The sequence below is a fragment of the Tachyglossus aculeatus genome, chromosome 11 (genome assembly GCF_015852505.1).
Source record: "Tachyglossus aculeatus isolate mTacAcu1 chromosome 11, mTacAcu1.pri, whole genome shotgun sequence".
NCBI lineage: Eukaryota > Metazoa > Chordata > Mammalia > Monotremata > Tachyglossidae > Tachyglossus > Tachyglossus aculeatus.
Window position 1 is genome coordinate 24,326,658 of NC_052076.1, and position 12,865 is coordinate 24,339,522.

A 12,865-nucleotide genomic window follows, 5' to 3' on the forward strand; every position below is an offset into this window, starting at 1 on the left:
GGATCAGAGTCTAAAAGACTGTGAGCTATTAATCAATTGAATTTTAATTTTAATTAATTAATTAATTAATTAATTAATTAATTAATTAATTAATTAATTCAAGCACTCAATTAGCTTGCCCGCTTTTTACCTCACCACGCCGATCTACTCCGGCCCAGCCTGCGTCCTCCCCTCCTCTAGCGCCCGCTTACTCACTGCGCCCCGATCCAGCGCTTAGAACAGTGCTTTGCACATAGTAAGCGCTTAATAAATGCCATTATTATTATTATCTATCTCACCGGCCGACCCCTTTCCCACGTCCTTCCCCCAGACCACCACTCTCTCCACCCTCAAAGCTTTATTGCAGGCACGCCTCTTCCAGGAGGCCTTCCCCGATTTAAGCCCTCTTTTTCATGCGTTTAATTCACTCATTCAGTCGTGTTTGTTGAGCGCTGACTGTGTGCCAAGCTCTGTACTAAGTGCTTGGGAAAGTACTGTACAGCGTGGCTCAGTGGAAAGAGCACGGGCTTTGGAGTCAGTGGTCATGGGTTCAAATGCTGACTTTGCCAATTAATAATAATAATAATGGCATTTATTAAGCGCTTACTATGTGCAAAGCACTGTTTTAAGCGCTTGGGGAGGTTACAAGGTGATCAGGCTGCCCCACAGGGGGCTCACAGTCTTCAACCCCGTTTTACAGATGAGGGAACTGAGGCCCAGAGACGTTGTCACACAGCTGACAATTGGCAGAGCTGGGATTTGAACCCGGGACCTCTGACTCCAAAGCCCATGCTCTTTCCACTGAGCCACGCTGCTTCTCCAATTGTCAGCTGTGTGACTTTGGGCAAGTCACCTAACTTCTCTGTGCCTCAGTTGCCTCATCTGTAAAATGGGGATTGACTGTGAGCCCCCCGTGGGACAACCTGATCACCTTGTAACCTCCCCAGTGCTTAGAACAGTGCTTTGCATGTAGTAAGCACTTAATAAATGCCATCATCATCATCATCAATCATATTTATTGAGCGCTTACTATGTGCAGAGCACTGTACTAAGCGCTTGGGAAGTACAAATTGGCAACATATAGAGACAGTCCCTACCCAACAGTGGGCTCACAGTCTAAAAGAGTGGGCTCACAGTCTACTGTACAGCAATTAACAGACACATTTCCCTGCCCACAATGAGCTTTCAGTCTAGCTCACTCTCCCTTCTGTGTCATCCGTGCGCTTGGATATGTGATATCTGGGCATTTGCTATTCGCCCCCACCCTCAACCCCACAGCACTTCTGTAAATGACTTTAAATTGTCTATTTTAAAATATTTATTGGTTTGTAGTCACGTCTCTCTCCCCCTCTAGACTATAAGCTCATTATGTGCGGGTATAGTGATGATGATGAGGATGGCATTTGTTAAGCGCTTACTATGTGCAAAGCACTGTTCTAAGCACAGGGGAGGTTACAAGGTGATCAGGTTGTCCCACAGGGGGCTTACAGACAATCCCCATTTTACAGATGAGGGAACTGAGGCCCAGAGAAGTGAAGTGACTTGCCCAAAGTCACACAGCTGACATTTGGTGGAGCCGGGATTTGAACCCATGACCTCGGACTCCAAAGCCCGGGCTCTTTCCACTGAGCCACGCTGCTTCTCTACCAGTGTCTACCAACTCTGTTTTAATGTACTCTTCCAGGCGCTTAGTACAGCACTTTGAGCGCAGTAGGATCTCACTAAATAGCACTGATTGATGGGGGAATCGTCCCCCGAGGAGCCGCACTTGGGTTTGCCGTGTGGACGGGAGCTGTCCCGGATCGGCCGGAGCTCGGAGAAGAGACGGGAAGGTGGTGGATGCTGAGGGAAGACAGGCCCTGGAAACTTGGGCCTCCCCTTTCCCACCCCTCACCCCCCATCCCCATTCACTGCTAGTGTACAGGCGCTTAGTACAGTGCTCCGCACACAGTAAGCGCTCAATAAATACGATTGATTGATTCACTGTGGGCCATACTCACAGTCATGTGGCCCCTCGTTCATTCATTCAATCGTATTTATTGAGCGCTTACTGTGTGCAGAGCACCGTACAGTCTCGGGGGAGCGCTTCGCCGCTCTCTCCGCTGATTCAGTCCATCAATCTATCGTATTTATAATAATAATAATTATTATTATGGTACTATATGGTACTATATGATAATAATTATTATTATGGTACTATCACCTTGTAACCTCCCTAGCGCTTAGAACAGTGCTTTGCACATAGTAAGCGCTTAATAAATGCCATTATTATTATTATTATTATTATTATTACTATAATAATAATACTATTATTATGGTATTATGGTATCAGGGAAGCAGCGTGGCTCAGTGGAAAGAGCACGGGCTTTGGAGTCAGAGGTCATGGGTTCGAATCCCGGCTCCACCACAAGTCTGCTGTGTGACCTTGGGCAAGTCACTTAACTTCCCCGAGCCTCAGTTGCCTCATCTGTCAAAAATGGGGATTAAGACTGTGCGCCCCACGTGGGACAACTTGATCACATTGTATCCCTCCCTAGCGCTTAGAACAGTGCTTTGCACATAGTAAGCGCTTAATAAATGCCATTATTATTATTATTATTGTTACTATAATAATAATACTATTATTATGGTATTATGGTATCAGGGAAGCAGCGTGGCTCAGTGGAAAGAGCCCTGGCTTTGGAGTCAGAGGTCATGGGTTCGAATCCCGGCTCCACCACAAGTCTGCTGTGTGACCTTGGGCAAGTCACTTCACTTCCCCGAGCCTCAGTCGCCTCATCTGTAAAAAATGGGGATGAAGACTGTGCGCCCCACGTGGGACAACTTGATAATAATAATAATAATCTTGGCATTTGTTAAGCGCTTACTATGTGCAGAGCACTGTTCTAAGCGCTTGGGGGGATACAAAGTGATCAGGTTGTCCCACGTGGGGCTCACAAGTACTGTTCGAAGCGCTGGGGAGGATACAAAGTGATCAGGTTGTCCCATGGGGGGTTCACAGTCTTAATCCCCATTTTTACAGATGAGGCAACTGAGGCACAAAGAAGTGAAGTGACTTGCCCAAAGTCACACAGCTGACAAGTGGAGGAGCGGGGATTTGAACCCGTGACCTCTGACTCCCAAGCCCGGGCTCTTTCCACTGGGCCACGCTGCTTCTCACTGCTTGATCACATTGCATCCGCCCCCCCCCAGCGCTTAGAACAGTGCTTTGCACATAGTAAGCGCTTAACAAATGCCATCATCATTATTATTATTATTACTTGTAAAGCACTTACTACAGGCCACGCACCGCACTAAGGGCCGGGGCGGATACAAGCCGGTCAGGTTGAGCGCGCTTCCTGTCCCACGTAGGGCTCACATCATCAACATCATCAATCGTATTTATTGAGCGCTTACTGTGTGCAGAGCACTGTACTAAGCGCTTGGGAAGTACAAATTGGCAACATATAGAGACGGTCCCTACCCAACAGTGGGCTCACAGTCTGAAAAGGGGGAGACAGAGAACAAAACCAAACCTACTAACAAAATAAAATAAATAGAATAGATATGTATAAATAAATAAATAAATAAATAGAGTAATAGGCTCACAGGCTTCACTCCCCATTTTACAGATGAGGAAACTGAGGCTCAGAGAAGCAAGGCCACCCAGCAGACAAACGGCGGAGCCGGGATTCGAACCCATGGCCTCCTGAGTACACCGCTTGCTGTGCGCAGAGCCCTGTACTGAGCGCGCGGGAGAGGACGGGACGACAGGATCAGCGGACACGTTCCCTGCCCACGGCGAGTGAGGTGAGAGATGGGTTGCCCACCATACCCCAGGCCCCCCACCCCTCCTCCTGGGCCCCGCAGCTGCTGTTTGTGGAGTTAACTCTGAATCATCGTCAATCGTATTTATTGAGCGCTTACTATCAATCAATCAATCAATCAATCGTATTTATTGAGCGCTTACTATGTGCAGAGCACTGCACTAAGCGCTTGGGAAGTACAAATTGGCAACACATAGAGACAGTCCCTACCCAACAGTGGGCTCACAGTCTAAAAGGAGGAGACAGAGAACAGAACCAAACATACCAACAAAATAAAATAAATAGGATAGAAATGTACAAGTAAAATAAATAAATAAACAGAGTAATAAATATGTACAACCATATATACATATATACAGGTGCTGTGGGGAAGGGAAGGAGGTAAGATGGGAAGGAGAGGGGGACGAGGGGGACAGGAAGGAAGGGGCTTAGTCTGGGAAGGCCTCCTGGAGGAGGTGAGCTCTCAGCAGGGCCTTGAAGGGAGGAAGAGAGCTAGCTTGGCGGAGGGGCAGAGGGAGGGCATTCCAGGCCTGGGGGATGCATTCCAGGCCCGGGGGATGCATTCCAGGCCCGGGGGATGCCCGGAGTTAACTCTGAATCATCGTCAATCGTATTTATTGAGCGCTTACTATGTGCAGAGCACTGTACTAAGCGCTTGGGAAGTACAAATTGGCAACACATAGAGACAGTCCCTACCCGACAGTGGGCTCACAGTCTAAAAGGGGGAGACAGAGAACAAAACCAAACATACTAACAAAATAAAATAAATAGAATAGATAGGTACAAATAAAATAAATAAATAGAGTAAAAAATATGTACAAGCATATATACATATATACAGGTGAATGGGTACATTGTTTTCTCCCCTTGTCTATCTGCCAGGCTGCTGGCTGACTCATGAGCGGATCGTATGTACTTGGCGGCCTCCACTTCTCCTTCTGCGAGTGGCCCCTAAATGAGGACTAAAAACTCTGGCGATAAGGGCCGTTGCCACTGGCTGGTAGCCCAGAAAGCCAGGAGGATGTGATGGACACAGCCCCGCTCGGCTGCTGGTTCTCTGGCGTTCACCCCCAGTTGGACCAGCTTCTGTCAATCAATCAATCAGTGAATCAATCAATCGTATTTATTGAGCGCTTACTGTGTGCAGAGCACTGGACTAAGCGCTTGGGAAGTACAAGTTGGCAACATCTAGAGACGGTCCCTACCCGACAGTGGGCTCACAGTCTAGAAAGGGGAGACAGAGAATCAATCAATCAATCAATCAATCTTATTTATTGAGCGCTTACGGTGTGCAGAGCACTGGACTAAGCGCTTGGGAAGTACAAGTTGGCAACATCTAGAGACGGTCCCTACCCAACAGTGGGCTCACAGTCTAGAAGGGGGAGACAGAGAATCAATCAATCGTATTTATTGAGCGCTTACTGTGTGCAGAGCACTGGACTAAGCGCTTGGGAAGTACAAGTCGGCAACACACAGAGACGGTCCCTACCCAACAGTGGGCATACAGTCTAGATGGGGGAGACAGAGAAGCAAACAAAATATATTAACAAAATGAAATAAACAGAATAGATATGTACAAATAAAGGTCCTTGGGGTGTCTGTCTCATGGAGAGTGCACCAGTAGGAACTACTGATTCAGTGGTAAATTGGCAGGAAGATCATCATCATCATCATCATCAATCGTATTTATTGAGCGCTCACTGTGTGCAGAGCAAAGCCAAACATATCAACAAAATGAAATAAATAGAACAGATCATCATCATCATCATCAATTGTATTTATTGAGCGCTTACTATGTGCAGAGCACTGGACTAAGCGCTTGGGAAGTACAAATTGGCAACATATAGAGACAGTCCCTACCCAACAGTGGGCTCACAGTCTAAAAGGGGGAGACAGAGACCAAAACCAAACATACTAACAAAATAAAATAAATAGAATAGATATGTACAAATAAAATAAATAGAGTAAAAAATATGTACAAACATATATACATATATACAGGTGCTGTGGGGAAGGGAAGGAGGTAAGATGGGGGGGATGGAGAGGGGGACGAGGGGGAGAGGAAGGAAGGGGCTCAGTCTGGGAAGGCCTCCTGGAGGAGGTGAGCTCTCAGCAGGGCCTTGAAGGGAGGAAGAGAGATATGTACAAGTGTCCCCCGGGGGTACTGACTTGTGTCCCCCGAGTTGGGTTTGTTTTTTAATGGTACTTGTTAAGCGCTTACCATGTTTTATTAGGGTATTTGTGAAGCACTTACTATGTGTCAAGCACTGTTCCAAGCGCTGGAGTAGATGCAAGATAATCAGGTTGGACCCAGTCCAGGTCGCACATAGCGCTCACAGTCTCCATTTTCCCTCCGCCCATCTGCCAAGCTAGCTCTCTTCCTCCCTTCAAAGCCCTACGGAGAGCCCACCTCCTCCAGGAGGCCTTCATTCATTCATTCAATTGTATTTATTGAGCGCTTACTGTGTGCAGAGCACTGGACTAAGCGCTTGGGAAGTACAAGTTGCCAACAAGTTGGCCTTCCCACACTGAGCCCCCTATTTCCTCTCCTCCTCTCCATCCCCCCTGCCCTACCTCCTTCCCCTCCCCACAGCACCTGTATAGATGTTTGTACAGATTTATTACTCTATTTATTTTACTTGTACATATTTACTATTCAATTTATTTTGTTAATGATGTTAATGATGTGCATCTAGCTTTACCTCTATTTATTCTGATGACTTGACACCCGTCCCCATGCTTTGTCTGTCTCTCCCTTCTAGACTGTGAGCCCGTTGTCGGGTAGGGACCGTCTCTATCTGTTGCCGACTTGTACTTCCCAAGCGCTTAGTACAGCTCTCTGCACACAGTAAGCACTCAATAAATACGATTGAATGAATTAATTTTAAACCGGAGGGAACTGAGGCACAGAGAAGTTAAGTGACTTGCCCAAGGGCTCCCACGCTGCTGCTTTGTACTACGTGCTGGGGTAAATACGAGTAAATCAGGTGACAGTCCCTGTCCTTCATTTTTAGACTGTGAGCCCACCGTTGGGTAGGGACTGTCCCTATATGTTGCCAACTTGTACTTCCCAAGCGCTTAGTACAGTGCTCTGCACACAGTAACCGCTCAATAAATATGATTGATTGATTGGGGCTCAGCGTGGCTCAGTGGAAAGAGCCTGGGCTTTGGAGTCAGAGGTCATGGGTTCAAATCCCGGCTCCGCCAATTGTCAGCTGGGTGACTTTGGGCAAGTCACTTCACTTCTCTGAGCCTCAGTTCCCTCATCTGGAAAATGGGGATGAAGACTGTGAGCCCCCCGTGGGACAACCCGATCACCTTGTAACCTCCCCAGCGCTGAGAACAGTGCTTTGCACGTAGTAAGCGCTTAATAAATGCCATCATTATTATTATTGGTCTGGATTCCCTTCCCCTGGGGTGTAGGCTTGTGTCCCAGCTCTGCCAAGAGTTTACTGGATTGTGTTCCCCAATTAGTGGAGAAGCAGCATGGCTCAGTGGAAAGAGCCCGGGCTTTGGAGTCAGAGGTCATGGGTTCAAATCCCGCACCGCCAATTGTCAGCTGTGTGACTTTGGGCAAGTCTCTTCACTTCTCTGGGCCTCAGTTACCTCCTCTGGAAAATGGGGGGATTAAGACTGTGAGCCCCCTGTGGGACAACTTAATCACCTTGTAACTTCCCCAGCGCTTAGAACAGTGCTTTGCACATAGTAAGCGCTTAATAAATGTCATTATTATTATTATTATTATTATTAGGGGGGAGATGGATGGTGTTCCCCAGAGGGTGGGCTTGTCTCCTTCGGGATTTTCCTCCCTTTGGGGGGCTGGCTCGTGTCCCCTGGGCTGGTGGGGGGGTCCTGGCTTGTCCTGGGAGGAACGCCGCTCACTCCAGCCCAGGGGCAGGCACAGAGACCCTACCCCAGTCAGCAGGGTAGCCCAGCCTTTGCCCAGGAGCCCTGGTTTTGGTGCCCAGCTGGGCCTCCCGGCTGGCTCCCTAAACCCCCTCGGCCTCAGTTTCCCTATTAGAGGGGGAAGAGGGGGGAGTCTGCTGGGCCCGAGCGTCACCTCTGCCTCTCCAGAGTATTCTAATAATAATAATGATAGCATTTATTAAGCGCTTACTGCGTGCAAAGCACTGTTCTAAGCGCTGGGGAGATTACAAGGCGATCAGGTTGTCCCACGGGGGGCTCACAGTCTTCATCCCCATTTTCCAGATGAGGGAACTGAGGCCCAGAGAAGTGAAGTGACTTGCCCAAAGTCACACAGCTGACGGTTGGCGGAGCCGGGATTTGAACCCATTTTAGGAGGGTATGATAGACTGTGTACTAAAGAGATGTACTCTCTTTAGACTGTGAGTCCACTGTTGGGTAGGGACTGTCTCTATATGTTGCCAACTTGTACTTCCCAAGCGCTTAGTACAGTGCTCTGCACACAGTAAGCGCTCAATAAATACGATTGATGATGATGATGATGACCTCTGACTCCAAAGCCCGGGCTCTTTCCCATGAGCCACGCTGCTTCTAAGAATCAATCAGTCAATCAATCGTGTTTATTGAGCGCTTACTGTGTGCAGGGCACTGTACTAAGCGCTTGGGAAGTACAAGTTGGCAACATAAAGAGACGGTCCCTACCCAACGGTGGGCTCACAGGCTAGAAGAATCATTAGCCAGCCCCCTTCCCCTCCATCCTGCTCCGCCCTGTTCAGTTGCCTAACCCATAGGCAGGACCCCACGAGCCTCCAGGATGCCAGGAGGGTCCGGGCACACAGGCGGCTCAGTGGAAAGAGCCCGGGCTTGGGAGTCAGAGGTCATGGGTTCAAATCCCGGCTCCACCACTTGTCAGCTGTGTGACTTTGGGCAAGTCATTTAACTTCTCTGAGCCTCAGTTCCCTCATCTGTAAAATGGGGATTAAGACTGTGAGCCCCCCGTGGGACAACCTGTTCACCTTGTAACCTCCCCAGCGCTTGGAACAGTGCTTTGCACATAGTAGGCGCTTAATAAATGCCATTATTATTATTATTATTATGGGTTCTAATCCCTGCTCAGCCGCTTGTCAGCTGGGTGACTTTGGGCAAGTCATTTAACTTCTCTGAGCCTCAGTTCCCTCGTCTGTAAAATGGGGATTAAGACTGTGAGCCCCACATGGGACAACCTGTTCACCTTGTAACCTCCCCAGCGCTTGGAACAGTGCTTTGCACATAGTAAGCGCTTAATAAATGCCATCATTATCATTATTATTATGGGTTCTAATCCCTGCTCAGCCGCTTGTCAGCTGGGTGACTTTGGTCAAGTCATCCAACTTGTACTTCCCAAGCACCAACTTGTACTTCCCAAGCACTTAGTACAGTGCTGTGCACACAGTAAGCGCTCAATAAGTACGATTGATGATGATGATGATTTAACTTCTCTGAGCCTCAGTTCCCTCATCTGTAAAACGGGGATTAAGACTGTGAGCCCCGCATGGGACAACCTGTTCACCTTGTAACCTCCCCACCGCTTGGAACAGTTCTTTGCACATAGTAGGTGCTTAATAAATTTATTGCTCTATTTATTTATTTATTTATTTTACTTGTACATATCTATTCTATTTATTTTATTTTGTTAGTATGTTTGGTTTTGTTCTCTGTCTCCCCCTTTTAGACTGTGAGCCCACTGTTGGGTAGGGACTGTCTCTATATGTTGCCAATTTGGACTTCCCAAGCACTTAGTCCAGTGCTCTGCACATAGTAAGCGCTCAATAAATACGATTGATGATGATAAATGCCATTATTATTATTATTAGAGGGCTGGGCCTCCTCCAACTCCCACCCCCGCCCCACAAAATCCAGAGCCTAAGGTTTTGTCTTTTTTTCCAGCACTGTTGACAGTAGTAAATCATCATCAGCATCATCAATCGTATTTATTGAGCACTTACTGGGTGCAGAGCACTGTACTAAGTGCTTGGGAAGTACAAGTAAAGGGCCGTTTGTGCGTGTGTGAAATCCCCCTCAAACCAATCTTTTCTAAATCATCCCAGTTGAGATTGGCTCAGTTCCCTTTCGTGTAGGTCACAAGACCCGCAGATATCAGGCGGGGAGGACGCCTCTCTCCCCTCTCCGCGGCCCGTTGGATTGGGACGGTGGTGGCCAGTACAGGGCCCCGGTCGCCGCGGCCGGCCGGAGGAGGCTCCTTCAGTCACCAGCAGGCCGGCAGAGATGAACCAGGCCCCTGGTAGCCCCTGGCTCTCACCCCCGGGTCCCCAGGGTCTCTACAGTTACAATTACATCTGTCATTTAATAATAATAATAATAATAATAGCATTTATTAAGCGCTTACTATGTGCAAAGCACTATTCTAAGCGCTGGGGAGGTTACAAGGTGATCAGGTTGTCCCACAGGGGGCTCACAGTCTTCATCCCCATTTTCCAGATGAGGGAACTGAGGCCCAGAGAATCAATCAATCGTATTTATTGAGCGCTTACTGTGTGCAGAGCACTGGACTAAGCACTTGGGAAGTCCAAGTTGGCAACATATAGAGACAGTCCCTACCCAACAGCGGGCTCGCAGTCTTAAAGGGGGAGAAGCGAAGTGACTTGCCCAAAGTCACACAGCTGACAATTGGCGGAGCCGGGATTTGAACCCAGGACCTCCGACTCCAACGCCCGGGCTCTTTCCACTGAGCCACGTCATTTTTTGAAAAGCTGCGTGGCTTAGTGGAAAGAGCCCGGGCTTTGGAGTCAGAGGTCTTGGGTTCAAATCCTGATTCCACCAATTGCCAGCTGTGTGACTTTGGGCAAGTCACTTCACTTCTCTGGGCCTCAGTTACCTCAACGGTAAAATGGGGATTAATAATAATAATAATGATGATGGTATTTGTTAAGCACTTTCTATGTGCAAAGCACTGTTCTAAGCGTTGGGGAGGTTACAAGGTGATCAGGTTGTACCATGGGGGTCGCACAGTCTTAATCCCCATTTTACAGGTGAAGGAACTGAGGCACAGAGAAGTGAAGTGACTTGCCCAAAGTCACCCAGCTGACAGTTGGCGGAGCTAGGATTTGAACCCATGACCTCTGACTCCAAAGCCCATGTTCTTTCCACTGAGCCACGCTGCTTCTCTAGACTGTGATTGAGATTAAGACTGTGAGCCCACTGTTGGGTAGGGACTGTCTCTATATGTTGCCAATTTGTACTTCCCAAGCGCTTAGTACAGTGCTCTGCACATAGTAAGCGCTCAATAAATACGATTGATTGATTGATTCAATTTAACAATAAACAGACACAGTCTGGGCCCACAAGAAGAGAAGTTAAGCGACTTGCCCAAGTTGCCCCGGCAGACAGGTAACGGGGCCGGGATTAGAACCCAGGTCCTTCTGACTGCCGGGCCTGTGTGCCGTCCGCTAGGCCATGCAGCGACGGCATGGCAGAGAGGCAGCGTGGCATAGTCAGAAGTCGTGGGTTCTAATCCCGGCTCCACCACTGACCAGCTGCATGGCTCTGGGAAGCAGCGTGGCTCAGTGGAAAGAGCGCGGGCTTGGGAGGCAGAGGTCATGGGTTCGAATCCCACCTCCCCCACATGTCTGCTGTGTGACCTTCTCCGTGCCTCAGTTCCCTCATCTGTAAAATGGGGATTAAGACTGCGAGCCCCACATGGGACAACCTCATCTCCTTGTGTTCCCCCCAGCGCTTAGAACAGTGCTTTGCACATAGTAAGCACTTAACAAGTACCAACATTATTATTATTAAGTCACTTGACTTCTCTGGGCCTCAGTTCCCTCATCTGTAAAATGGGGATGAAGGCCGTGAGCCCTATGTGGGACAACCTGATCACCTTGTATCTCCCCCAGCACTTAGAACTGTGCCCGGCGCCTAGTAAGCGCTTAACAAATGCCATCATTATCGTTATTATTATTCTGCTTCTGAGCCCCTTCCTTCCTCTCCCCCTCGTCCCCCTCTCCATCCCCCCCCATCTTACCCCCTTCCCTTCCCCACAGCCCCTGTATATATGTATATATGTTTGTACATATTTATTACTCTTTATTTATTTTATTTGTACATATCTATCCTATTTATTTTATTTTGTTAGTATGTTTGGTATTGTTCTCTGTCTCCCCCTTTTAGACTGTGAGCCCACTGTTGGGTAGGGACTGTCTCTATATGTTGCCAATTTGTACTTCCCAAGCGCTTAGTCCAGTGCTCTGCACACAGTAAGCGCTCAATAAATGCGATTGATGATGATGATGATGATGCTGCAGTCCCCGTAAGCGCTTAACAAATGCCATCATTATCATTATTATTATTCTGCTTCTCTGCTGCAGTCCCCGTGAGCACTGACACTTTGTCAATCCATCAATCAATCCGTCGTATTTATTGAGCGCTTACTATGTGCAGAGCACCGTACTAAGCGCTTGGGAAGTACAAATTGGCATCACATAGAGACAGTCCCTACCCAACAGTGGGCTCACAGTCTAAAAGGGGGGAGACAGAGAACAGAACCAAACATACCAACAAAATAAAATAAGTAGGATAGAAATGTACAAGTAAAATAAATAAATAAATAAATAAATAGAGTAATAAATATGTACAACCATATATACTGTCATATATATTGACATATATATATATATAATATATATATTGTCGTTTGGTTTTCCCCCGTAGGGTTTCAGCGAGCGTATGAGATGGCCGTGATGGAAGTTGCTTGCCAAGGAGCGGCCGGGGTGGCCCAGAAGGATCCGGCCGTGGCCCAGGGGCAGGGCCAGGGCCAGGGCCAGGGCCAAGCCGCCGGCCGGACACAGAGCTCCGTGTGCACCCTGGAAGCCGGCGCGGGGGAGAAGCCCCCCGTGTTCTTCCGGCAGTGGGAGATCCTGAACGCCGTGTTCACCAAGGGGACGGCCAAGGAAGGGACCCCCAAGGAAGGGGCCGAGGGAGGCTCGGCCTCCATCTCCATCATCGCGCAGGCCGAGTGTGAGCGCGGGAGGCGCGGGGCCCCGTGGGGAGAGCGCGAGCCCGGGGCTCGGGGGACCTGAATTCCAAGTTCATAGGAATCATCATCATCAGTCGTATTTATTGAGCGCTTACTATGTGCAGAGCACTGGACGAAGCGCTTG

General features: G+C 48.4%; 1 protein-coding gene across 1 annotated transcript in view; it reads left to right on the forward strand.

Annotated features, from left to right (window-relative positions):
* The first annotated feature begins 3,692 nt into the window (after nt 1-3,692).
* The window catches only part of MAP3K14 (mitogen-activated protein kinase kinase kinase 14), a 60,455-nt gene continuing 51,282 nt past the window's right edge, over nt 3,693-12,865 (forward strand). The window contains exons 1-2 of the mRNA XM_038753770.1: nt 3,693-3,768; nt 12,417-12,722. Coding sequence (XP_038609698.1) covers nt 12,437-12,722 — 286 coding nt within the window. The 5' untranslated portion in view covers nt 3,693-3,768; nt 12,417-12,436. The remainder of the gene's footprint in view (nt 3,769-12,416; nt 12,723-12,865) is intronic.